Consider the following 26,035-nt stretch of genomic DNA (forward strand, 5'->3'; position numbering starts at 1 on the left):
AGAGAGAGAGAGAGAGAGAGAGAGAGAGAGAGAGAGAGAGAGAGAGAGAGGACAGGAGAGAGAGGAGGAGGGGAAGGGAGGAGACAAGAGGAGATGAGGCAAGGAGAAGCAAGACTTTGCTTATTCTGTTGATCATTTTGTTCTTTTGTTGTACATAAAAAGACAAGTCTACCTCCATTCTCAAAGTATTCAGGGTTTTCTCCAAGCACAATGAATGCCCCAGATAAATAATTTTGTGGTCATTGTTTATAAGATCCTTCTCAACATTTGATCAAGGAAACTTATGGAATGAAAAGTACCTATAAGCCTTGATATAGAAAGTGTTGCATGGCTTATGAGCCATTATGGATATTTGGTTTCAAGGCATATACCTGAAATAATGATTCTTAGAAGCATTCTCTTCTTCAATGAGAAAAATGTTTACAGGGTATCTGTGGAATATTTGGTTGGTTATTTGAAAAGCATAGAAAAATGAAAAGTCGAGAAAGAAAGCAATCAGAACAAATTGTTCCTCCTCAGCTATCCTTATCCATACACACACACACACACACACACACACACACACACACACACACACACGTCTTGGACTTGACTTTTTATTTTTGTCCTTTTCTATCAATTTCTTGTGCATTGATGGCTTTTTAAAAAAGTAGTCATTTAAAAAATTTTCCCCGGGGCTGGGGATATAGCCTAGTGGCAAGAGTGCCTGCCTCGGATACACAAGGCCCTAGGTTCGATTCCCCAGCACCACATATACAGAAAACGGCCAGAAGCGGCGCTGTGGCTCAAGTGGCAGAGTGCTAGCCTTGAGCGGGAAGAAGCCAGGGACAGTGCTCAGGCCCTGAGTCCAAGGCCCAGTACTGGCCAAAAAAAAAAAAAAAAAAAAAAAAAAAAAAAAAAAAAAAAAAATTTCCCATTCTAATAATTTGGCAGACTGTGTAAACAGATTAATAATTAACTGTGAAATAACATTGGTAAATTGTTCATTCATTCATGCGTTCATTCATTCATCCCAGATATATTCTATGTGAGCCAAGAACATGGGCAGGAATATTTATAAAGTCACATTGTTGGCTTTAGGATTGCCATCAGCCTTGGCCAGTTTAATTGGGTCAGGTTGGAGTGGGGAAAGGAGTGATAGTTTAATAAAAACTAAATCCCTAAAGGAAATGATCATCACCAGGTACTTATAAAAACACTAATTAGAGATTGTTATATGCAATAGTATACTGTCCACAGTAGTGGGTTGATATTAGTAGCTTGTTGCTAAATACTGGAAAGAGCAGAAATGTACTCTTTTCCAATATGACATTTCCTTCTACCTACATATGTAACTGGGGATGAAACTCTTAACTAGTCTAAGACTCATTCTCTGCACCTGTAAGGTAACCAAACTGGACTCCATTACTATGGCCTTTCCAGCTTCTAATTCCCCTTTGCCCAGGCTCACTGCTCCATCATTGATTAGTGGCCATTCAATGTAACAAGAGCAAAGCCTTGTGAATAAATTGAGTTCTTGGGATATCTGATCAAAAGAACTCCTACATGAATGAGCTGGAGCTTGGAATAGTAATAAAATCAACAGCTTTATTGACTGAATTGCTAGGGTGGGGAAGAAGTGCCTTTAAGGAAGAGAAAAGGAATATAGACCCATGTTTCTCTCTCTTTCTATTGGGAAATAATGTTTAGATAAATTCTCTGCAGAGTCAGCAGAATCAGTTATCTTTTATAAGTCTGTCTTTACTCATCAACAATGACAGTAGCTGATGATAGGTGATGAGGAAAGGGAACAGCTTTCATTGCAACCTCTCTTTACATTGAGCCAATGAATATATGATGGTATAGCCAGTAATTCATAGCATCTTATGCCAAAATTTCCAATACTTTCCTAATGGGAACACTGCACTTATTTGTCTTCTCTGTATTAAGTCCTTTGAACTAGTAAGAATTGAAGTCCAGTTGAATTACAGCATGATTCTCTCATATCTTTTCTTTTCAGTGAGATTTAAATATAAACATTGCTGCTGGGTTTGGTGGCTCATGCTCGTTATCTTAGCTAATTTGTAGGCTGAGATCTGAAGATCATGGCTTAAGGTCACCCCAGACAGGAAAATCCTTAAGACTCTTATCTCCAATTAACCAGAAAAATGCTGGAAGTGGAGGTGTGGTTCAAATAGTAGAAAGCCAGCCTGGAGCCAAAAAAAAAAAAAAATCCAGACAAGAAAAAGAGGCCCTGAGTTTAAGCCCCAGCACAAGCATACGCACAAAATTAACATTGCTAGTATTTATGCAGAGTTCACTATGTTAAGAATGATAATAAAATTTATAATCCAAACGGGAGCTTTTCTTCTTTTTTGGTCTGTCCTAGGGCTTGAACTCAGGTCTGGGTGCTGTCCCTCAGCTTTTGTGCTCAAGGATGGTGCTCCACCACTTGAGCCACAACTCCACTTCCTACTTTTGAGTGGATAATTAAACATAAGACTCTCACAGAGATTTCTGCCCTCACTGGCCTTGAACATAGATCCTCAGATCTCTACCTCCTGAGCAGCTAAGATTACAAACATGGGCCACCAACACCTGCCTAAACTTGGGCACATTTGAGGGAATAAAATGGTTACTATAACACTGGGATACTCAGCCAGGACAACAACGGCATGGCCCACTAATGGGGCCACATGGTTTCTACCCACAACTAGGGCCAAAGATTGTGCTTAGTTAGTTTAACTGAAAAAACTGACACCTGAGTGCAGGGTCTATGGTCTGAAGCATCATAAAGGTAACTCGAATCTGAGCTCAACACCTATAGAAGAACAGGTTATGTCCCTTTCCTGTACTGTTTTTAAGTCTCCTGACAAACATTTCATCCCTCAAATATATTTTATTTTTGGCTGACGAAAGCAGAATTTAACAAACATACTTTTCTACAAAATGGAATATTACTAAAGTGCTAGGCTGTAACATTGCTTTTTATGTGTAATAACCTCTTTAAACCTGCTTATGTGGACAATGGAGGTTAATGTGTCTTTTTTTCTTCTTTGTTAGCAAGTTCTTTGAAAATCTGGGCAAAGGGTTAATGACAATGACAGGACAAAAGAGAGCTTTGAAATTGTGTTGAACATTTTAGACACTTTATAAAGTACACTTAATAAAGTACACTTTATTAATGATAGATAGATTAGATAGATAGATAGATAGATAGATAGATAGATAGATAGATAGATAGAGAGGTAGATGGGTACAGATACAAATGTATAACACACACAACTTCAAATGTACTTTATGCTTAATGGGGTGGCTAAGCTGGATAATTTGATCATTGTCCTAGTATCAAACCATTCATTGCTTATTCTGAAATCTGTCATATTTGTTCCACTGCCCCTTTCTCCTCTTTGCTTGTCTTCCCCTCCTCCCTCACAGAGCTAAGCTACCCTTTATTTTGAACAATACTATCACACACATGATTGAGTCAACAATTTATGGCTTTTAAAAATAGGAATTTTGTCCTCTCTTAGGTTTATTGTTTATCATAATCATCTTTCAAGTGAAAAGGCTAATTTACTCTTTCTATAGGAATATTTTAAGCTTGATTATCATAATATTACCGCTGCCTGCAAAGGTCTAAAATGGGACATTGACCTTGAATGTTTTCTGCATTTAACTCCTGGTGCTTAACATGCAGGAAAGAATATAACTGTAACTCATTTATTAATGGATAATCTCAAAATGTTAAGTATTACTCTGTAAATACATGCCATGCAGATTATGGAAAGCCTGCAGAATAATATAAAATACATTTGTATTTTACCAGGCCAAATCTAACATAACTAAAGTCAGTTTTCCCATTGGAGACAGTGTAGTTTATAATTTAATTTTTTCTGACATTCCACCGTGTATATTATTAGCTTGACAAAATGAAAGTGAAATAATCCTGAATTAATTAAGCAGAAACCAAATTGCCTCTATTAGTTTTTCTGTCTCTCTCAGATTTCTTTTCCTCTCTCTCTTTCCTTCATTCTTTTTTTTCTTTTGAGTTCCTACTTTCACAGAAACACTGGAAAAAGAGTTTGGTGGGTTACAGAGGTGAGACAATTATTCCCTAGAAAAAGGGCATTTTTTTACATGGACGCCATGATTTGGGAAGATGTTTGTTAAAAGGCAAGTTTGTGGGGGGTTTTAATTTTTATTTTTTTTTTAGTGTTTCTGTGGAAGGGATCACTTTCAGCAGAAATGATTGCTTCTTGCCAATCGAGACAATAATTTAAATATCAAAGCCTGTGCCCTAGAAATGAAAGGCAACAGAAAATGAGGTATGATGAATTGATAGAGGTTTGCTGGTAATATGAAGTAATCATTCTGACTTGGAAAGAACTCTGCATGCTCTCCATGGGCAAGGTGTGTTCTTAAGCAGGTTTGTAGCACAATAGAAATCCTAGTGTATGGATGAAGGAGCAAGGGACAGATAAGTAGGGGTCCTCTTGAAGGCCACACAGCTCTTGAGGGAGTTTTGTACCTGGCCCTCCAGGCCTATTCTTTAAGGGATGCTCATGGTGATTTTCTTTTGGAATTATGGATAGTTTGTAATCGTCCTGGCTTGCTTTTCTGTAGTATGATATATTATACCATCCACAATCTATCAAATAAAAAAAAAAACAGCAGGGGAAAATGATTCCAAAAGCTAAAGAGGTTTTCAAAGGTTTATGATCTTAAGAAAAAAATAAATTTGGAGTGATAGATTACAAGGCAATTGGATAATTTAAATTTGTGTACCTTGTTTAGTTTTACATATTTGTCCAGTTTGGAGCGGGCATACAGTATCAAGTGAGTTTTCATAAGTTCTTGTGATTTTAACATTAACTTAATGTAGAGATTTATCCCGTTAGTTTCCAGAAAAAGAGGAAGAGAGCAGAAAATAGTTTTTAATCTGAAGAAGCGCAAGATTGAATTTCTTGTCACCTTATACACAAGAATTCACTCAGAGAATAATATTTCTGCTATAGACCACTCATAGGAATCTACCTTTTGTTTGCACTGGAGTTTTGCTTGTGACTATCCTATTCTTCAAATGACGAGGGTGTGTATTGTTTGCTTGGTGCCTATGCATTAGTTGGACATAAAAGCTTTTTGGATATTTATGGTTGCACTGTGTAAGGAACATGAGTAGTGTGCATAGACCCAGAACCTGATGAATAATAGACTGATACTAGCTAATTTATTTAGATTCCTTGTGAACGGTCCACAGAAATCCTTTTGTTTGCTTCATTTTTTTTCCTCCTGATTTGGGTAGACTCCTGGTGGCAAGATTGTGAAGTGTATAGCCCCTTTAACCATATGTGCTAAGCCTAAGGCTGTTTATGTGTACCCCCACTCCCAACTGTCCCCAATTTTTTTTATAGTTGAGATTCTGGAGGTTTTCAGCTCAGAATGCACGTGGTGTATGTCTTTCCTGTGACTATAGTCATCCCAATCTCTTGTGAGGTGAGAAACTTGTGATTCAGGGGAAGCTGTTGAGATGACTTGCGCTAGGGTATTTATGCAATATTCTGGAAGCTGCTTCGCAAGTTTAGTGCCGTAGATATGATTTTAAATTTTTTAATTGGTTAAACTGAATACAAGACAGTGAAGTGGCATTTTAAGTCCTTGGCTTGTGCAGGTGACAATTGGATCCCCAGGGGGGACATGGTCAGGCTCTCCACGCCTGCTCTATTTCTGGTCATTTCAAAAGCAGCCTGGCGCACTGAACACCGAGCCTGATGGATGAGGGGGATGACTCGGTGAGTGTTTGCACAGGTTTCTCTGTGGGCACGGACAGAGGAAAACACTGGCACATGAATGTGAGTCTAAGTATGTGTAAAACACACACCAGAGAAATCAGATGGTTGCTAATGAGGGCAAGTAAATACTCCAAGAAAAATAAGACGATTCTAGGAAATAAAGGATCACTTTCTAGCTTTCTATGCAGTGTGATGACTAAAGATCACTGGTAAATAACTGGCTATGAAGCTTGTCTTTAAGAAGTCATTTTGAAGGAGACTAATAAATGCATTCTGTCAAACAAGGATAATGCAAAGAAACTGAATACAGCACAGGAGGCAACACTAGCAGAATACTTTCATTGAATATATTAAAGAGTTCTTTTAAAAAATAAATGTTCCTAGTTTAAAAAATGAGAAGGAAACTTTTCTGAGAGTGTATATCCTTTTTAAAAATGCATAGTATTGAACTTACAAATTGCCTTGAGAAATTTCATTTATTGAAAAATCAGGACAGGAATATTAGAAGTCTAAAGATGCCTTTCTTTCTAATGCAATATGAAGTTTTATATTTCTTGGATTGTATTTTAGAAAAAAGTCAGGTTTCCTTTGTAAAATTCCTTTTTATTTTTTTAATATTGTAAACTGATTAGATGTCTGATTTTAGACTGAATAGAGAAATCTTTTCTTTCTTTCCATTCTGAGTGTCTGCAGAATGCTTGTATTTTCTTCTACGTCTCAAAGCTCTTTTAATTCACTGCTCACAACCAAATTTACATCTTAATTGCAGAGTTCACATTTAACAATATAGACAGCATAATGCTAGTGGTAATTAAGCTTTTACTACCTGCTTTTATACAGTATTCTCAAGCACAGTTGTGGATTTTTTTTTCTATGTGGGTTCTGATCTGGAAACTTGTGTGTATTTATACCACAAATAAAACGAATACCACTCATACCTTAGATATAGTTAAATACGTGGCAAGGAAATTGCTTTTTTTTTTCCCAGTGTGTGTGGGGAACCAAATCATGTCTGTCCTTTTTATGTTCTGAATTTTAATGTGGATGATCTATTTCAGTGTTTTGTTTTTCAAAGGCATAGAAAACTTGAGAGGGCTGAATCCTGATTGAGTGAATGTAACACATGCTGAATATCTAAATTGATTTATTTTGATCTTAAAGATTATACTAGTAAGACTTGGAATGCAAAAGTTGATAAGCAACCTAGCTGGATTATATCAAAATTGTTGGTCTTTCACTCCCATAAGCTAACAGTTACCTCTGCCATAAATAGCTGGTATCTATTTCAACATACATTTGTTAGTTTAGAAATGCTTATAGTTTAGACAGACACTAAGTTTATTTCTAGTTAACCAGAAATTAAGAGCCAGCTCAGTGCTATTTTGAGGGAAAATAGTTTTCCTCTTACCCTCTCTTGCTTTTTCTTTATTTTTTTTAACGACAGTTGTAACAGAATTCAGTTTTCTAAATTTTCTGTTTTAAAACCACTTCCTATAGTGACCAGGCTGAGAGATGGTTTATATTATTTCTGCTTTGGTTTTTTTTTCAATTTTCAGCATGTAGAATACATTATATAAATAAAAATGAATCCAGAGTGTTATTTGAAAGCTAAATATTGTGTACAAAGTCGTATGTCCTAATGTATATCTATCTCCTGGTTTGCACATTCAATATTGAAATAACTGTATAATGAAGGATACTTTTCAGTGCATTGTTTATTGACACCTTTCCTACCATAATTGAGTATTTAATCAAAATGCATTGAGATACAATTAGTACACTGCTTTCCTTTCAGCCTTGGTTCCCACCCCAACGCGAAAGATGCCCATTTGCTCTGCAAATGTTTTGAAAGATGATACTTTGTATAGAAAGGGGAGCAGGTATAGAGACGTTCATACATCGAACTTGCACAGGCATTCCCTCAAATTGTTACTCTTATCTCTTCTTGCAGCTTATAAAACTGCATGCCACCTCAGGTAGGGCAATCCAACCCACAAGAATGTCTCTCTCTCTCTCTCTCTCTCTCTCTCTCTCTCTCTCTCTCTCTCTCTCTCTCTCTCTCTCTCTCTCTCTAATGCCCACTACACATCAGGGCAGCAAGCCAGGATTATAAACAATTAAGGAAGTACACCACTAAAGAAGCAGTCACCCTCTTCCCCCCCCCCCCCCGCAGCCCCTCGCCGCCCTCCCACCCCCACGAAGGGGGACAAACTCAATTCTCTACCTTCCGCAGAATCCTTGCCCAAATTAACTGACAGTCTGCGTGAGTTCTTCTTGTCAAAGCAAAACAGATCTTAGGGTTAGCAAACCAAAGACAAACATCTCCAGTGCACAGAGAGTTAAATTAGTTATGTTGCTTTTGTAGCGTCGGGGGGGGGGGTAAAAAAAAGAAAAAGAAACAAAAAGAAAATGGAAAGGGAAAGGAAAAAAAATGCTTAGATTATCTATTGGGATCTTTTCTGGGTCTCGGGTCCTCCCTTGCTTTCGCTCTTCCCACCCTCCAGCTTTCAGCCCCCTTAGCGGCTCTCTGCACCCTGCCTACCTGCCTGGCTCTGCCGCCGGCCCGGTGCAGCCTCCCGTCGCCTCCCTTCTGATTGGGCAGAGGTTCCCCAATCAGCTGCGCGCCTGGGCCGGTGGGATTGCATATGTAAAGCCCTACTTCATATTCATAAGCTCCAATCGGGGCTTTAAGTCCTTGATTAGGAGAGTGTGAGAGCTTTGGTCCCAACTGGCTGTGCCTATAGGCTTGTGGCTAGGAGAACATTTGTGTTAATTGCACAGTGCCCTGTCAAGGAAAACTTTGATTTATAGCTGGGGTGCACAAATAATGGTTGCCGGTCGCACATGGATTCGGTAGAACTTTGCCTTCCTGAATCTTTTTCCCTGCACTACGAAGAAGAGTAGGTACCTTTTTCCTTTCTTTTTCAAACTCGGGGTTTGCGGGGGGCGGGGGGGGGGTGATGCTGGGGTGGACCGAATGGATCTGTGCACAGTGATACAGGTAATGCCCTGGGGGGTAGTGTGTGTGTGTGTGTGTGTGTGTGTGTGTGTGTGTGTGTACGTGTGTTTGTTTGTGTCTGTCTTGTGCCTTTTGTGTCCAGGGTTATCTCCTAATTCAGTAAGTGGAGAATTGTTCGCTGACTACAGTGTTACCTTTGAGGCAAATCTCAGGAACTGTCACTAAAACAGCTGTGTGACAGCTACTTCTTATTCAGGTGCTAAGAATAGACACTTGGCACAAATGCTTAGTGAACTGTTAAAATGCATCTTTTACTAGGATCCATTCTCCCAAGGAAAGATGTTTTAAAATACAATATTCAAAATGATTTATACTATTGAGTGCCTCTTATGTATTTGCAGTTTGACAGATATTTTCAGCTCCCTGTCATTTCTTACCGGGCAGAGTTAGAGGCAAAATTGTACATTTACTAATTCTCCTTCAGAGAACAATTTTAAAAAACTAGCCCTGTGCAATTCACAGCTAGAATAATGTTATTTGCATGGTTAGCGTTCAGTCACCACTTAACTGACAAATCAGTCCATTAAGTAACATGAGATTTTTCACACGTTATAAATATTTAAAGGGGGGGGAGAGGAACTAAAGGAGAAACAGTAGTGACTTTTCAAATTTCCTCTTAAATATGCAATGGTCAGGTTGTGGGTTTGTTTTCAGGAATCCTGTTCAGGAAACGTAGAGAAGAACTCTTATAAAGAGTTAATTTGTATTTATGAATATCTTTATGCACATGACATATACTATCTTTCTCTCTATATAAAGATGACTCAAGGTGGGGTGAAGTGGGGGGTCAGGGGAAGTCAATTAGACATTCTTATGTAAATGAATAGGTCATAAACTTAATTTCAACCCAGCTTTGGGATAAAATATTCGTAGATCAAGGGGGCTGCCACTGGTTTATCTCTTTCTGTTGAGTCAGTTATATTGTTTGCGTTTACATTACATTACAGTAATACTAATTCTGATAATTCTGAAAATAGTGTTCTTGGCAAATGTATTTCTTTCTAGATTGTAAAGAAAATATAAAACTCTGGAAGACAGGGCTAGTGTTTTATAGGTAGGCGTCCACTAGCTGTCCTTAGTGCCCTGCATAGTGCATGGCTTTATAATTAAGTAAGAAATGAAAAGTGACCACAATCTCAGTGGCCGCTCGTGTGTGTGTGTGTGTGTGAGAGAGAGAGAGAGAGAATGTATATGCATGCTCACACACAACTACATTCACACTGAAGACACTAGTCAAGAGAAGAATTCAGGAGGACTGAAAGATTGTAAAAGCTATGCTTATATCAGATTGAAATACTAACAGAAGAACCAACCTTAAAATGCATGGGAATAAAAATGGAAAATAAAGGTAGGATTACCTACTCCAGTTTAGTTTGCAGGTTCGTGCACCTGGGGTGGTAGCACTGGAGAATTTTGAAGTGTGTTCATATCCGAAAGCAAACCTTGTCCCAGCTCACTCAGATTCGGAACTTTTTCTTGTAAATAAATAAACAAAGCAAACTTTAAGGAAAGAAAAAAAATCCCAGAGAAAGGTTCTTTCTAAAGTAGTTTCATTGAATTTAACTTCTTATAGCTAATTTGAATAATTAGTTTAGATAAGCCTCTTAAAGCAGATGCATTTAAATGAAATCAGTGCACATGCCTTTTTGGCTTTGGCGCAAGATTCAAACTAGCTTTCTTTTTGGCTCAATTAAAAGTCATCTTTTAAAAAATATATATATGTATATATATATATATACACACAGATTTATTGTCTGGATGCAGTTGTGATGGTTACGTGGTTCACTGGACAGACAGAAAGATCTAATGCTAAGCAACGCATCTGCCTCTCTGTCTCAATTAATAAACCACAGAATTTATACAAGCTATTAATATTCATCGTAATTGTGCTGGGTTAAACCCCATCACGTGTGTGTAGACAGAAATGAAACCAGAGTTAGGCAGTTTCTGAGGGAACTATGGGGTAATTTCTGATTTGGAGGCTGTTAAACAGATTCATATAATTTATTGACTACCATAAAGAGAGCTGAAAATGTTAACCTCTTGCTATGTTTTTTTTTTAAATTTTGGGAAATGTGCCAACACATTAAAGAACAAAATACTTGAAAGCTTGTTTCACGTTTAATAGCGGTAATAGTTGATAGCATAAATAGATGAAAATAATAGACCTGCTCATTTTGACATATGTGTCAATGTAATCATTCTAAATGAGTGTGCTGATCACATGCGTCCCTTCTACCCTCTGATTAAAATGTAACATTCACTACAGGATTATAGAGCGGACTTAATTTTACTGACTGTTTTAACAGTTGTCACAGCTGTTGGAAGAAGGAAAGGCAATTGAAACACTGAAACAGACAAGGCAAGCAGGGAACAGTTTAGTGAATTCCAGCCTGATCATTGAAATCCGGACATTGAACATTTAAGTTTCTCCTGTTTAAAGATTACGGCTCTCAGCCATGCAAGTTTTCTTTTGTATTGTTCATTCTTTCTGTTTCAGGACTTTGATTCCCTCCCCCCCATTTCCTCTGCCTCATATCTTGTGATTAAAAACTAAGACTAAATTGAAATACGACTAACTCAAAGTGATACATATTATCAGGTCAAAATATAAGAGATAAAAAGAGACAGGAAGAAAAACAATTTATTTACTAAAAACAACAACAAACTAAGCCTAAACTCAAGTGAATACAATCTTTAAAAGAAAGATAGAAGCCTTCTCAAGTCACTTTAGATGTGAGATTATTTGAGAACTATGAAGAGACGCTTTAAGTTTATTTTCCTAAGAAAGAATATTCAAAACTCCAGACTTGAGAGCCTCATTTTACTTTTTTTTCTGCTTCTCCTCTGTCAGTCTGTTGGAGACACCTGCAGCCTCAAAGGTAGGTGGCAGAGGTGGGGTTTGTCTGATGATTTCTCTGTAAATTACTAGAAGTGACAAGGAACAGCAGTGAGAGTAGCGTTCCCAAAGCTACACCCCCTCATAACCTTGCCCATGACATCACAGAATCGGACACAGTCATTCTGGTTTTCTAAGAATTAAATAACTATGGGACATGTCCCAAACTATAGAGAATTGAAATAGCCAGAAGATGTGTATTATTATATAATGTGATTTCTTTGCACTTCGAAGTAAGCAATTAAAATAAAATAAAACAACAACTGGACAGAAAAGGAAATCAAACAGAAAGTGTCCCTAAATTAATGGAATACATGTTGAATAGGGGCGGTAAGGAAAGGCACCTGTCTTTTGTTTAAAGGTATTTATGTATTACTCTGCATGCAGTTGGTAAAGAGTTTAACAAACACTCTTTCCACAGACAGAACTAGACAACAGCTTTCCATTTCTTTGGTAGAGGCAAGGGTGCTGGTGTTGGCTGGTTCTTACAGTGATGGTCTCTCATCTTAATGTGTTTAGGGTACTGCTGTTCTATTTACTGAGCCTAGTGTGTTGCAGTGGTAATTAACCCTTGTTATTAGCAAAGCCCTTGAGGATATCCATTAATTCCCTTGCATGAATGATAATTTTTCTAGTGTTTTCCCACATAAGGCTTTCTTCTTGTTTTTATAAAAAAATTCTAAATTGATAGCCTTTGATATTTTCTTTGATTTAATCTGATCTGTAGTATGTATTGGCCATCTCATGAAGAACGCTGTTGTAATTTAGCTTTTAAAAGAAGGAAGAACTCTTTTTGTGGTTGTCCTTTTGGAAGTAAAATAGACAAGAAAAGAAATTAATGCTCGAAGAGTGAAATAATGGCAGAGATCAATTTTAACTCCAAATATCCCAGACCCTAGAATTTATGAGCCTCTGCATCTTTGAGTGCTTCTAATCAGGTTTTTATTTAGCTAATAACACTTTAAGGCATTTTTGTAAAATATTGAGCCAGCAGAAAAATACTTGTGCTTCCTGTGGTAGGAAAAGATAAGAGCCATCTCATTAGCCAGGCCATACTTTGGCAATTAATTTCAGATACCTGGTGCTATTCATCAAAGAGGGTAGCTAACTTCTGTGATTCTATTTAACAATACTTTGACAATACCTCATTCCTGACAGAATACAGACAAAGAGGAGATGATTCTTTTGGAAGATAGATATAATGTCCAATATCAGTGATGTCCAATATTACTTGTAAAAAAAAATCTAACATTTGGTTTAGCCTAGTAATGAAACAAAACATTTCTTTGTCTTCTTTGTAAAGTGATACCCGGCCCTGAGGAATTTTCCTTTGTAATTATTTCACAGAAGAAATTAAAATATATGCTTATTATGGCTGATACTTTACCTGCAAGAGGCAATTAATAGCAACGATTTTTATTAAACCAATTAAGATTAAAAAAACTTTTTAGACTTACATGTGAAGCATTTAGAAGGAAGAAGAGAGCATAGGAGAGATAACATTAGAACTTTAAAGTTGAGACAGGAGACAAGTGATTGTTCTAAATTTGCTTCAAAGCAAATTCATAGTAGGGAGAAACAATACAGCGATACAGCGTTGATCTCGTATAAGTGTATATGAGCTCTGGCCCTAGCCATCTCTCTGGAGAAAATCTTTGATTACATTGGCCCAGTTTGTCCAGGTTTTTTTCTCTTTTACATCCTCTGGCATTGTATTAAATTGTCATTGTCCTAAAGCACACGAGATAGAAATGAATCGCAGGTTTCTACATTCTCTGACAGTGAAATATTTAGCCTCTCCTTCTCCAATCATACTTATGTGTCTATTTGACAGTGCAGGGATGAGAGAGACCAAGCTATTCTCCGGCATAGCTTTCTTATTGCATTTTGTATGTTTTGTCATTGATTATTAATTTCCATAGCAATGCATAAATTTATATATATATATATATACATTTGTGGATATATGTGTGGGTACACATCTTACATATAATTATTAATAAATAAATACGCAAGTAGTTCTTTAAAATTAAGCAGTTGTTAGAATGCAAACATATGTATCAGTGTGCATGCATAGCTTGCATGGGAAATATGTACATGTATGTTTATATCTATCTCTACACACTGCCTAACAGTGTGTGTGTACATTTCTACAAGGAGATATATCTCAAGTATTATTTAACTGTGAGTTGCAAGTTAATTTTCCAGGGCTCAATTTTAACCTACAAATACATCTAGTAATTACGAGGTCCAGTTTAAAATTGCACAAATTTAACTATCATATATTAAACAGGTTAACAGGTCACCTACTATGTAAATTTGCTTCCAATTTTACTTTTTAAAATTATTTTCATTCATGTATTTAGCATCAAGTAGCCATAAATAATTTGTAAAATAGGAAATTACCTGCTGATATTGAGTGTGTAATTTAGTGAGTTGGGCCCATCTCCAACAAACAATTTTGGAATTTCTTATACAATTGAGCCTGACATAATATACCTTAATGCAAACCATGATAGCTTTTGAACAGTTGTAACATATGAATTTCATCTTTCTGCACCAAATACCTATGGGTTTTTTTGCCTACTATTTTAAAGGAAACATATTAAATTAATGAATGTTTTATTTGTGTGAAATATTTCAGAAATATTTAATTTTATTCTAGAATATAAGTTAAAAATTCTGTGATTTTACTTTAATAAACCTGAGTAATGAAAGAAAACACAGTTGCTCTTTCTATTCTTCCAATTCTTGTCCTAATTTATATTCTTATTTAAATTTCTATGCTCATTTTCTACCTTTATGTGTTGTGTAACCATTTAAAATTTTACTGTTACTGTGTTTATAGAAAAATATCCCGTTAACTGCTCTTGATGCCAATCTTTCAGATGAAACTTTGTTCCTTTATTAGCTGAGTAAGAGCCTTTCTGTGTTTAAAGGATTTACCTGGCCTTTTATTCTTGGTTCAAGTTCATGTTAGACTTTGTAAGGTCTTGGAGGCCTCAGTTTTGTGTGTGCGTGTGTGTGTGTGTGTGTGTGTGTGTGTGTGTGTGTGTGTGTGTACATACACATATATAGTTCCTCTTATAACTTCTGAAAAATATTTTTGACTGTTGGCGGAAACTTGCTGTTTTGTGTTTTAATTTCTTCCAGTAAAATATGGTTTTAATTTATAGCAGCTCATATATATTGAGAAGGCTACTCACTTAAGGCAAATCAAGGGGGAAAAGGTACAGTGTTTCAGAAAAATTGGTGTCTTACTAGCCTACATCAATGCCAGTATACTGGCATAAATCTACACATGCATTTGACTATAGATACACTACACACAATTCTAACTATGAGAAATACAGCCCATGGCTGTATGGAATTTTTATTTTTACACAATATAGTAAATGAAAGCACCAGCTTTGGGCATTTCCAATCTATTAAATATTTTATTGAAGTGTTAAAACTCATGGGGAAGCTACTTAAGATTAGATCATGCTCTAAGAATAGAACTTCAAAGTGATTTTATAGTTTAATTATTTAAAAAGCCATTTTGTCATATCCCATATGTACGTACATACAGACATATGGATATATGCACGTACATTCCTCTGGGCCTTCTCAGATTGCTTTGAGAGAGACAGAATTGCATATATACTTTTCATCATTTTGATTGGGAGTACCCATTATGTGTAACATGCTTTGGCAGCAGTTACCCAGCCAAAGAAAACAAATTAATATTGGCCATACTGAGGGGGCTGTCAGGCAGCAAAGACATGACAGCTTAACTTGGCTTCATCATATACCTCTCCACAAATAGTTGGTTAAGATGGTACTAAATAAAAGGAAAGCGACCAATAAATCCTCATATGATAGCAGAGATAGACAGCTAGTCTAGGTGCCACAAAACCTAGCTTGCTTGCTTGCTTCTCTTTAGAATGCAGATAGCAGAGACTATGATGAGTTTTGTATAAATGAAGTGCCTACAAATCATTCTGGAAGTAAAATGGGATGCTTCAACTTCTCACTTTTTGTGTGTGTGGCTTATTCACTATGCCAAAAAAAGTTAAAAAGACAATCAAGAATTTGGGTATGGAAAATAAAGGTGCATTTCATTCTTTTTTTTTTCAGTCTCCTTAATCAGAATGGTATCTTGACAATAATAATTCCATTTAGATCTATTCTAAAAATGTTTTATTCATTGGGGTGGCATTTAAAAATTTAAACAAAGGGCTTATTAAGTAACTATATTTCTTTTCCTTTTAATGTTCACAGTGTGTGCTAAAATGTTTTAAAAGTTGTACTTTCCAAAGCAGTTGATATGCAATAATATTGATAAGAATCTTCTTTGCTTTCAAAGGAATGATAAAAGCATGTCATTCATACATCCAAAATTATACTAAGATTTAGCAAGAATAGAAGATCATGTGAAAAATTATTGAAACTAAAGTACTTATTCAAAAGAAAAAAATGAAAATAGGAGGTTGCTCAGTCAAGTGTCTTGTGCACATTATAAGTCTTCTGCACATTGTGAGCTTCTCCAAAAATACAAGGTGGTCATGTTAAGTTGTATCCATTTTTCCATTAAAAGAGGACTGTTCTGATGGTGCTTCCTCTATAGCCACTACTCAATGAAATCATATCTAACAGTTGGAGAACTGTTATACCTGGACCTAAGTAGTCATGATAATAGAAAGGTACATGTAGTTGATGAAAGCCATGTCTTTTTCCTCGGAGAAAATGAGTGCATACAGTTGGTACTGAGCCCTATGAAATGACAGAAACATCCCTCTGATCCATAGACTTGAATGAGATGCACTTCATCAGTCATGGGATCCTAGTGTCACAGATGGGAAGGCCATTGTCAGCTGAATTACGCTGAACTACACACTTGACCAATTTCTCTTACTGCTCTACACATCTAAAGAAAAGCCCATTCTGCTCTGAGAATCTAGACAGCATCGGACATTGGGCTCAGATGTGAACATGTGTCTGCCCTTTCTTGGTCTCTTCTAGCTATCCAGTAAAGGGAGGTGAGGAACAAATGTACATTTTATGCATACAAGCTCAAACAGAGAATTCTTTCTTAGAACCAGGAATTTGTTGTTACTTAGTTGCTTAAGTAAATTTCAAATTTCTCGTATGTTCCAGAAATGTCACTGTTGCCTCTCATGTTCCAAAATCCTACCCCAAATTGAGGTGTGTCTTCCAGATTCTATGGATGATTTCTATGAGCATTATTTTTAAAAGATATAACTAATGAACTGGACATCTACTAATGTTCATCCTGATGGTGATTCTTTTTAAAGAACCATTCAGTTGATTAAGACTGAAGAAGAAAACCAACAAGAGGTTAAAAACTCAAATTGTATTTTTTTTGTTATTTTTTATTTCCTTCTAGTGAACAAAACTTTAATGTCTAGAGCATGTGTGAGGGTTTTAATGATTGGAATATCCAGAGAATCTAGTCACCATATGTGACAACCTTGCTTTCTCTGTTGTCTTCAATGTCTGGGGTAAGTTTGGTGAAATTGTCTATTGTCTGACTTTGCTTACATTGTCAACCTCTCTACCTGCACGCTGACATTTCCTGAACTTGAGGTGAGGGGAGGGAGTTAAATGCCTGTGTAGTTGCAAAATAGTTCCCCAAACACCTTCCATTTCTTAAACCCAGCAATGTATTCTTCCTAAATTTCTCTTTCTGTTCAACTGTTTTGCTAAAGGACCACTTTACTTTTGGCAAAAGGTAAGTGCATGCTATCCATCCATATTTGCACATACAGCACACTTTATTTTTCCCCGTGAATTCCAAAGAGATTGCCTTCTACTTTTCGTATTTGTTTTTTCTTTTGTTTCTGTTTGTAGTCCATTCTAGCTGAATGCTTTTATAGTGTTTTCTTGATTGTTGTCAGTTTGGGGGTATTCGGTTGCTGCTGACATTTTTGTTAAGTTAATGTCACAGGAAAAAAAAAAAGAACAACTGTGGCAAACTAGAATCTGGCTTATAGTGTGTGGAAGATACAACTTACGTTTGATTATGTGTAAATACAGTTAGTTAGTTGGAGATTTATCAGATAGCTTGGCAGAAAGAAAGAGGAGCTGAACGAACTGTTTTCAGTAACAGTGCTGTTCATACGCCTGATAAGATTGAGAGAGCTTTTCGAAATACCGATAGGCTTTGAATAAGAAAAGAATAATCACTCCTACTGGCACCAGCTTATCAGGAATGAGGTAAAATGCCAACACTTTTACATTAGCAAAAGTAAATGTTTTAGACACTCTGGGCCCCTTTTTTTTTTCATTCAAGTTAAATAGGAGGTGTGCTTTTGAGTGTGCAGTAATGAATAGAAGGATTTATTACTTTGACTAAATTACAGGTGAATATGTTGATAAAGCATCATCGGCCGCGTCTTTGATAAGCATGCACATCCATGCTGTGCATTCTCTGGAGAAATTAGGCTCTGCCTTTTCCACTCCAACTCTATTAAACATCATTTCTGATGTTACAAGATGCAGTTATGTCCTGTGTCAGTCGAGACTCCCTTTTCCCCCCTGCAGATGGGTGACAGGCATTTGAAACTTAGCTTATCAGACTTGTAAAATGCTGATATGCTGTGGCTAACATAGTTTGGGCATCTCTTAAGTTTCTCTTGAGTTGTGCTGACCCAAACAAACTCTCAGAAAGGAAATCCTTTCAATTTTTCAGGAACAGACTAGGACTAATTATAAATTGAGATGCTTTAATGAGAAGATAAATGTATTTGTCCAAGTAATAGTCCAGTTTAAAAACAAAAAAAGGAGAGGGAGGGAAAGACATTGGTTTTGTTCTTCAATATAAACTATTAAGTTTCTCAGTCCTACCATTTTCTTTTCTTTGAAATGTGATGCCTACAAATAATTTGGTGTATTCAGATTTGATAAATGATAGTGCAAGAGCAGATTGATTGATTTTGGATTACTATTGATTACTCTCAATGAGATCAGTGTGACACACTCGAATCAATAGTATTCGATTAAGCGAGGCACCAGTGTTCTATACATCCAACAGCAGTGGGGAATTCAGGAACAGAATGTTCACAAGCTGATAAATTGACAAAGCGTTCAGCTTTAAATAGCCCTTTGTTCAGCACTAGTTCCTTAAAATATATTTCATTGGAAAGTTCGTTTTTGCAACTCAGGGACCTTTCTGTGGAAGAAAGGTCATCAGTTTTAAGGTTTATTAAATTTTAACTAAAAACAACCAGGCTCCGTTTAGGTATAAAATAATTTAAGTACTTACCGCAGGCAACCTTCATGCTTTTGAGCTGTCGCTCAAAGGTTTCACTCTTTTATGAAGATGTCAATTGTAAACATAAAAATGCATCGCTGGAAATGGAATGGTTTAAGATTCAAAACTGAAATAAAAATTCCTGCCTGAGGAAAAAGCACTATAATCAAAATAGGGTGGTCTTAACTTTCTTCAGAAGTGGGCTTGCTTAGGAGCAGTGCTCGAAGGCAGCAAGCAGAGAACCTTGATCAAGCACAGCCTTTTCTGCTTTTCCTTCTCATCTGAGCGTGTTCATCCCGTCACTAATACTATATACAAAGAGCTGTGATTACTAGTGATGCACTGAAGTCTTTCTGTCCCGAGAAAACTTACAAAGTTGTTAGGAAAGAATAAAAGAAACCCATGTTTCTAGTCCTTTAGCCAACACCCTAAGGGAGATTTTATATACATATATATACACACACATATACCTACACACATATACATATATGTATGTACATATATATATATATATATTTATCATCTTCCACCGGGTGCAGTCTTGACACTTGGAATGTGGTCATGGCTCACAGCTTTACATGGTTCTGTCAAGAGGCTTGCCCCAATATAAGCATTATCATCTTCAGTCCATTAGCTATGTAAATGTCCTCACTTGCAAAACCAATGAGATTTTGACCACCAAGTGCCTGTGAATTCAAGGCCTTATTTGGTTGAAGTCTTTTTTTGTTTGGTTTTGTGGATCAAACCCAGGGTCTCATGCATGCTGGGTAAGTGTTCTACAACTGAACTAACCCCCCACACCCAAGCCCAGACGCAAATCTGAAAATATGCTTGCATAACTTCTTTCAGGTTGATATCGATGTGGTTTTTTTTTTTTTAATGAAAAACTGGTGGTGATAGATGGAAGAGCAATGTGAGAGTAAAATTTGGAATCAAGACATCACCTGTTAAGATATCAAGCTCTTTTGTCCTTGTTATTATTGTTGAATGAAAGTCATGTAAAAGTATTGTGATTTTGTTAGGTCAGACCATATGGAGCTACTCATTTGGTAGGACAAAAACTAATCAAGTATCAACAATTTGGTATGAGTTGGCTGAAGAGTTAAATTTCTTTGTATAACAGCTTATATTCTATCATCAAATTGAAAGTGACAACTGAATTTTGTTTTCTGATGGGATGTATCAGATTATGAATGCCACACGAAATCTATCTCCAACCATGGCGAATACATTGTCATACCATTTGTAGTAATTACGTCAAGTTACTCCCATCTTTCTCAACATTAGAGTGTTGCCAAAGTGTGGTGTTGTGTACACAATGAAAAAAGTGTGTAGTTACCTGTTCTGTCCTTGGGGAGCCAAGGTTCTTGTGGGAGTTTGTGTAAATATTTTGTCTGTTGAGGGAGACCTTGCCACCCATAGAGACTGACACTGTATCAGGAAGGTGTATTGACCCCCTACCCCAAAGGGACCAGTCCATTGGAGACAGGTAAATGCCTTTAAAGGGAACTGGAGAAAGTTGCAAGCTCAAATATATCATCTTCATATTTATTCATTAAGAGTACCTTAATATGCCATTTATGGCCCTTCTCCCTTTTTTTCTTCTTTCCTTCCTTCCCTCCTTTCTCTTGCTTTCTCTCCCTCCTTTCCTCCCTCCCTTCTTTCATTCTCTTTTCTTCCCTTTTCTATCTCTTCCTCCTTTCCTTCCCACCCTCCCTTCTTCCTTCACTTCTTTCTTTTCGTCTTTCTTTCTCTCCCTCTTCCTTCCATCCCTCCCTTCCTTCCCTCCTTCCTTCCCCTCTCTCTCTCCTTCCCTCCCTCCCTCCTTTTCTCCCGTTGTTCCTTCCTTACTTCTTCCCTTCCTTACTTCCTTGCTTCCTCTCTCTAGTACTGGGACATGAACACAGGGCCTCACAAACTCTCTTACCATCCCTCCCCACCCCCCAAGGCTGTGTTATACCACTTAAATGATACCTCCACTTCCAACTCTTTTTTTTGGTTAATTGGAAACCAAAGCCTCCTAGAGTTTTCTTCCCTACTTGGCTTAGAATTGAGATACTCAGACCTCAGCCTCCGGGGATCCACCAGTGACCCTCATGTTCATTCAGTAGGGACACTTTAATATGTGAGTAAGGGTTTTGCTTACCCCCCACCCCCCACCGCCCCTTGAGAAGTATTAAATCTGCGCTCCATTAACCATGCACACCGCTGTGGAGTAGGCAGATGGGAGTCTCTCAGAGTTGACGCTAGAGACTGGAGTGCTTTACTGGCCCTTGCAGCCAGGAAGGGTTTGGAGGGGTGGGGGGATGTCAACCAGTGATCCCAGAGCAACTATTTGACCCTCTCTCCCAGATGTGTGGCTGCTGTTAGTGTTGCCCTGTGCGGGGCAAATAGAACTTTCTTTGCCCACCCGCAGGTGGCAGATGCTGGCTCCCAGCTAGGAAGGAAATCGGCTGTGTGTACAGAGAGGAGGGAGGGGTGCTGATGCCACGGGTGGAAATGTGAACGCCAAGTGCATCTTGACATGGGGTCGCATCAGGACGGGGTAAGTTTTCGTCACTCTGGGTAAACACACGACAGCTTAGCTCTGGTGTCCGAGAGGCAGAGGGTGGGCATCCTTTATTGGAATTTGATTGAATGAATGCCTCACGCCGGTGTCCCACAGTCAGTCTTGGAGTTTTCTCGTCCGAGCGCATTCCCCTCCCTCCCCTGCCGTCTGTGGCACTGGGTTTGATTTATCGCTGGTACTAAGATCAAAAAAGAAATTATTTCTAGGATGTTTGCTATTAGGCGCCTGCAGTGCTGGGGGTGAGGCCAGGGCAAGGCAGTCTTTACATACATGTCAGTACCCTAACCACACTGTGGTCACTGATGGAAGATTCTATATTCTCTGCTCTTCTGGGGAAATGGAATAGAGAGGCTAGCCTCGGAGTGTTTGAAATGACTGCTTTTAAGTTACATATCTCTTGGGTAGGAGGAGCACAAAGCTGTAGCTCACACGTTATACCTGATTAGAATTTTCTTTTTTTTTTCTGTATCTCATTATTTGTTATTCATTTTTATCATTATCATTATTATTAGTATACCCCCAAATCATCAAGTGCTCAGGCACCTAAATAGCCCAATGGAATTCAGTCTTTCTGTGGGGGGAGAGGGGGGAGAGAGGAAGAGGGGGAGGAAAGACAGCAATGGGTTGCATTTTTTGTGGGTGGCAAAGTTGGGGCACTGGAGGTTTTGTTGTTGTTGTTGTTGTTTTGTTTTGTTTTTGGCAAAAGAGAAGCAAGATTTTGTGAGGTGTGCTTCTCCTGGATTCTGGAGCCCCAATCAGGCCATTTCCAACTCAGGATCATAGCTTTTGTCCGTTTTCTCCATTCGTGAGATTTCTCTGAGCAGCATGAACCATCAGCAGGCTGCTAGTCAGCAGCAGGTGTGAACAACATAAAACAGGATTAACACGGAACCAAAGTGTGTACTAAAAACAGAACTCTCCTGCCTTGCTTTTCAAAGGACTGCAGGAATGGAAGATAGAAGCCACTCCGGGCCTGTTCACTATCTGTTTACTAAATAGTGCTCAATGGGCTATGGAAAAAGCTCTGTTTGGGGGCAGAGAAGGCAAGCAAGGGAATCATGTATGCATTTTCTCTTGTTCTTCTGAAGAAAATCATTCTAGAACTTTGCGGGGGGGGGGGGTGAAACAAAAATGGACCTGTGAATCTTGAAGCAGGATTACAGATTAATATTGCAAAGATATAATCCTTCCCTAAAGATTAAACGTTGATAGTTATTTATTGTATTTTCCATCTCTAAAAATATTATTGATTGATTTAGAGTGTGTGTGAGTGGGGGCTAAGGTAGTTTGTATTTTCAGCAAAGGCACAAATAATTTCATTAGAGATTTGATTTCCCTTTCAAATAAAATATTATTATCTACATATGAAAAAGGAGGCTGGTAAAAAATATATATAGTTACTATAGAAGCCTGCAGAGTTTGGAAAATGGATGTTGTATTGAAGTTATGACATTCAAGGTACTTTTCTATACCTTGCTTTGGAAAGACAAAGAAGATGTTTGAAATATGTATTTCATTTGATAATAAATCCACTATGTACTATGTATTGGATTAAGTCTGGGAATCTATTTTCTTTATTAGATTTAGGCTAATGTGAATTTTGAAACTTTGAGGCTTGATTATATGCAGTAAGCTATCTGAAATAAGGAGATAATAATCCAGTCAGTTGGAGAAATTTTAGATCGCACGTGTATGCACACACATAATCTATGTCAACTCTTATTTTTAACACATGCAAATGTTGTTTTCTTTCATATATAATGTTATAGCACTGACTGTTACGGCTCCACAGTATGTTCAAATATAAACATTTATAAAGATAGATTATATTGTTCAATAATATCATACACACCTCTTAATATATTTTCAGTGTCAACAATTAAAAAAAATTAATCCTCTTTTAGCATCCTGTTGCTACAAGTACCTTTGTTACCTTTGATATATCCAAGTCTTATACTGTAATGACTTACTTATTCCTTCATACTTATTATTTTATGTTGCTTATTTACGTATTAGGTTTTTTATTTTTAAAATAGTTGTTTGATTCTGGGATTTTATTTTAGAAGAAGTATTGTCTGTCAATTTAACTTTAGAAGTCTTGATACAAATTTAATTCACCAAGAACATCCACATTTTTATGAATTCAAAAATCTTATTCTAACTTTATGGTACCTATCACTTGCATTTTAATGTTGTTCTTCCCCAGGAATGCCCATTCTATTCTACTTAATATTTTAAATACCGCTGTTATGAACATTAATTAAGTTGTGGGCTCATAGTTTAATGATAGTAAGGGAAATCAGAGTTAGCAGATGTTCATTTAAAATTGACTTCTGAAGTGTATATAACCAACTCTCTGGTGCCAAATTGATTGCTTAAAGTAACTTCACATCCTGCATCAAAAAAGATGACATGCATTCCTTTACAATTTTTTTAAATCATTAAAGTAATCAATATAGTGCCTTCAAATGGCATTTTCCTAATCATTCCTTTAAAAACACTTGTGGTGCAGGTAGAGTGTCAGTGACAACGATCCTGAAGTAAAGGATCACAGGGTAGAACGAAGATGAGTGCCTATAAAACATTATAAAATGAGGCTTTTTATACTTAACTCTTTAGTTCAATTATGGATCAATCTTCAAAACATAGATTTACGATTTTAGTTTGTTACATTTAAGCAAATTCAAGTTCTCCTCTGTACTCCCTAGTGTTTGTTTTTTTTTAAGCTGATGGGAATTTAGCATCATCAGCATAGAAGGAAGACCACATTTAGAGCCTTATTCTCAAAGGTTTAACTTGGAGTTTCTGGAGCTAAGGATCAAACCCAGGAACTCACATGTGCAAGATACACTTTGCCGTGAAGCCATAGCTCTAGCACATGAAATCCGGGTCCCCTGTCCTCCTCTAGCTGATGAACTTTGAAAATTTTGTCACTAAAGTTGTCCTTAAAATATAAGTTACATATATATTTAATATGTGCAATATCAAATTACATATGTGTCATAGAATAATCGTGATTATATATCATATATGTGACAAACAAATGCTCTAGAAGATAGTAATTCCCAGGTTGTAGGGAAAGCAAAGAGGATTTCTTTGAACTGGAGGTTGAGTTTTTGGACTTTGAAGAAAAGGCCTGAATTAATAAACATATTCTAATCAAAGTAAATGACTATTGAAAATAGTGTTTACTAGGTACCCTACCCCTTAATCCTCACCTAATCTCTCAGCTATTGTCTTTGTCCAGCATTCCTGCAAAACTGTTCAGTAGAGTTCCCCAAAGCCTGGGATTTTCATTTGCCTGACAGGACTTGAAGGTGGGATTCAAAGCTGTTCTCTCTCTTCTCTCTGAACCTCTCTCTCAGGATGCATTTTCCTTAGGTGTTTCATGTATTAGGTTTCTTGGAAGATACAGATTGCTTGGCTTCAGAGCATTAAAATAACTCTCACATTTTTAGATGTTTATAATGAGACCATCAGTGAACTTAGGCAATAAGATTTATATTGGCACCAGTTAAGTTTATAGAAGGATTAAAATCATACTATCATGGTACTATTGCCAATCGAAATATGCCAGAACTATCTCGAGAGAGTTTTTGTCAAGTGTTTATGCTCAATTAAAATTTATACTGCATGCAACTGAGTACTTGTCCTGTGATATCTTGGCATCATTACGTTGCAAGTTTCCAATTGCAAATTATATACAAATAATATAAATTATATATTTATATATAAACTATATATTAACATATTATATATACATATTGCAAATCTTTTTTTGTTCCAATACCACAAGATCACAAACTTTGGAAGGGCAACAGTTTTGGAAATGACAGGAGAAAAACATGACAAAGAATTATCTCAATTTGAGCCCAGCTAGGATTTTTCACAACACACCAAGCTATGAAAGTATGCTTTAAAAAAAATCCAGCACTCCGTATATTGGAAGGGAATCTTGCTTTTTTGTAGGTTCTGAATCATGTGCTGAATCATCTAACCCATCTTTTCTCTTCATGAGGACTTCTAGCAAATATTTGCGAGAATACTTCTCTTTCCCATAGTCTTTCCCCACTTGACCCTATTGCCATGAATTCTCCCCACTTTTTGAAGCTGAAATGACACGGTGAAAACCCATGTGTGCTTTCTTTATTCATAGTGCTGGGATAGCTTGGGAAACGTTTCCCTGTAGTCTTAGGAAACCCACTAACAAAGCGATGGCATAAAACATGCAAGGTTGCTGGGGATCAGGGAGCAGGGAGGAAGAGGGCAGCTGGTAATTTATGATTCCTCTGGTCGTGCACGGTAAAGAATTTGTCAGTGCCCCACTTCCACCCCACCCCCAAACCACACACTGCTCCGTGTTAGGATGATGATAATGTACCTGGAAGGAAAAGGCAGGCTATGCCCAGGCAGTCAGCATCAGACAGGGCGCCATGCCATCTGCCCTACCTGCTGCTTTCATAAGTCCATCTGGTGACTGCATTCGCTCATTGTAGGCCTCTTCTAAGGAACATTCGGACTA

The 26,035-nt window shown here is 37.3% G+C and overlaps 1 protein-coding gene across 11 annotated transcripts in view; it reads left to right on the forward strand.

The window, feature by feature from the left end:
* Positions 1-26,035, forward strand: part of Esrrg (estrogen related receptor gamma) — a 589,495-nt gene that overhangs the window by 365,077 nt on the left and 198,383 nt on the right. For 3 of the 11 annotated variants that reach the window (XM_048356657.1, XM_048356655.1, XM_048356659.1), the window contains one exon: positions 21,361-21,489. The exons of 5 other annotated variants lie outside the window; for them this stretch is intronic. Coding sequence is in view for 1 of the 6 variants with exons in the window: in XM_048356648.1 (XP_048212605.1) it covers positions 8,616-8,671 (56 nt within the window). In the remaining 5 variants the exon portion in view is untranslated. Of the gene's footprint in view, positions 1-7,853; positions 8,672-17,078; positions 17,194-21,360; positions 21,490-26,035 lie in introns of those variants that run through there. 3 more of the 11 variants (XM_048356660.1, XM_048356648.1, XM_048356658.1) reach the window with 3 other exon arrangements.

This window comes from Perognathus longimembris, chromosome 11 (genome assembly GCF_023159225.1).
Source record: "Perognathus longimembris pacificus isolate PPM17 chromosome 11, ASM2315922v1, whole genome shotgun sequence".
NCBI classification, from domain to species: domain Eukaryota; kingdom Metazoa; phylum Chordata; class Mammalia; order Rodentia; family Heteromyidae; genus Perognathus; species Perognathus longimembris.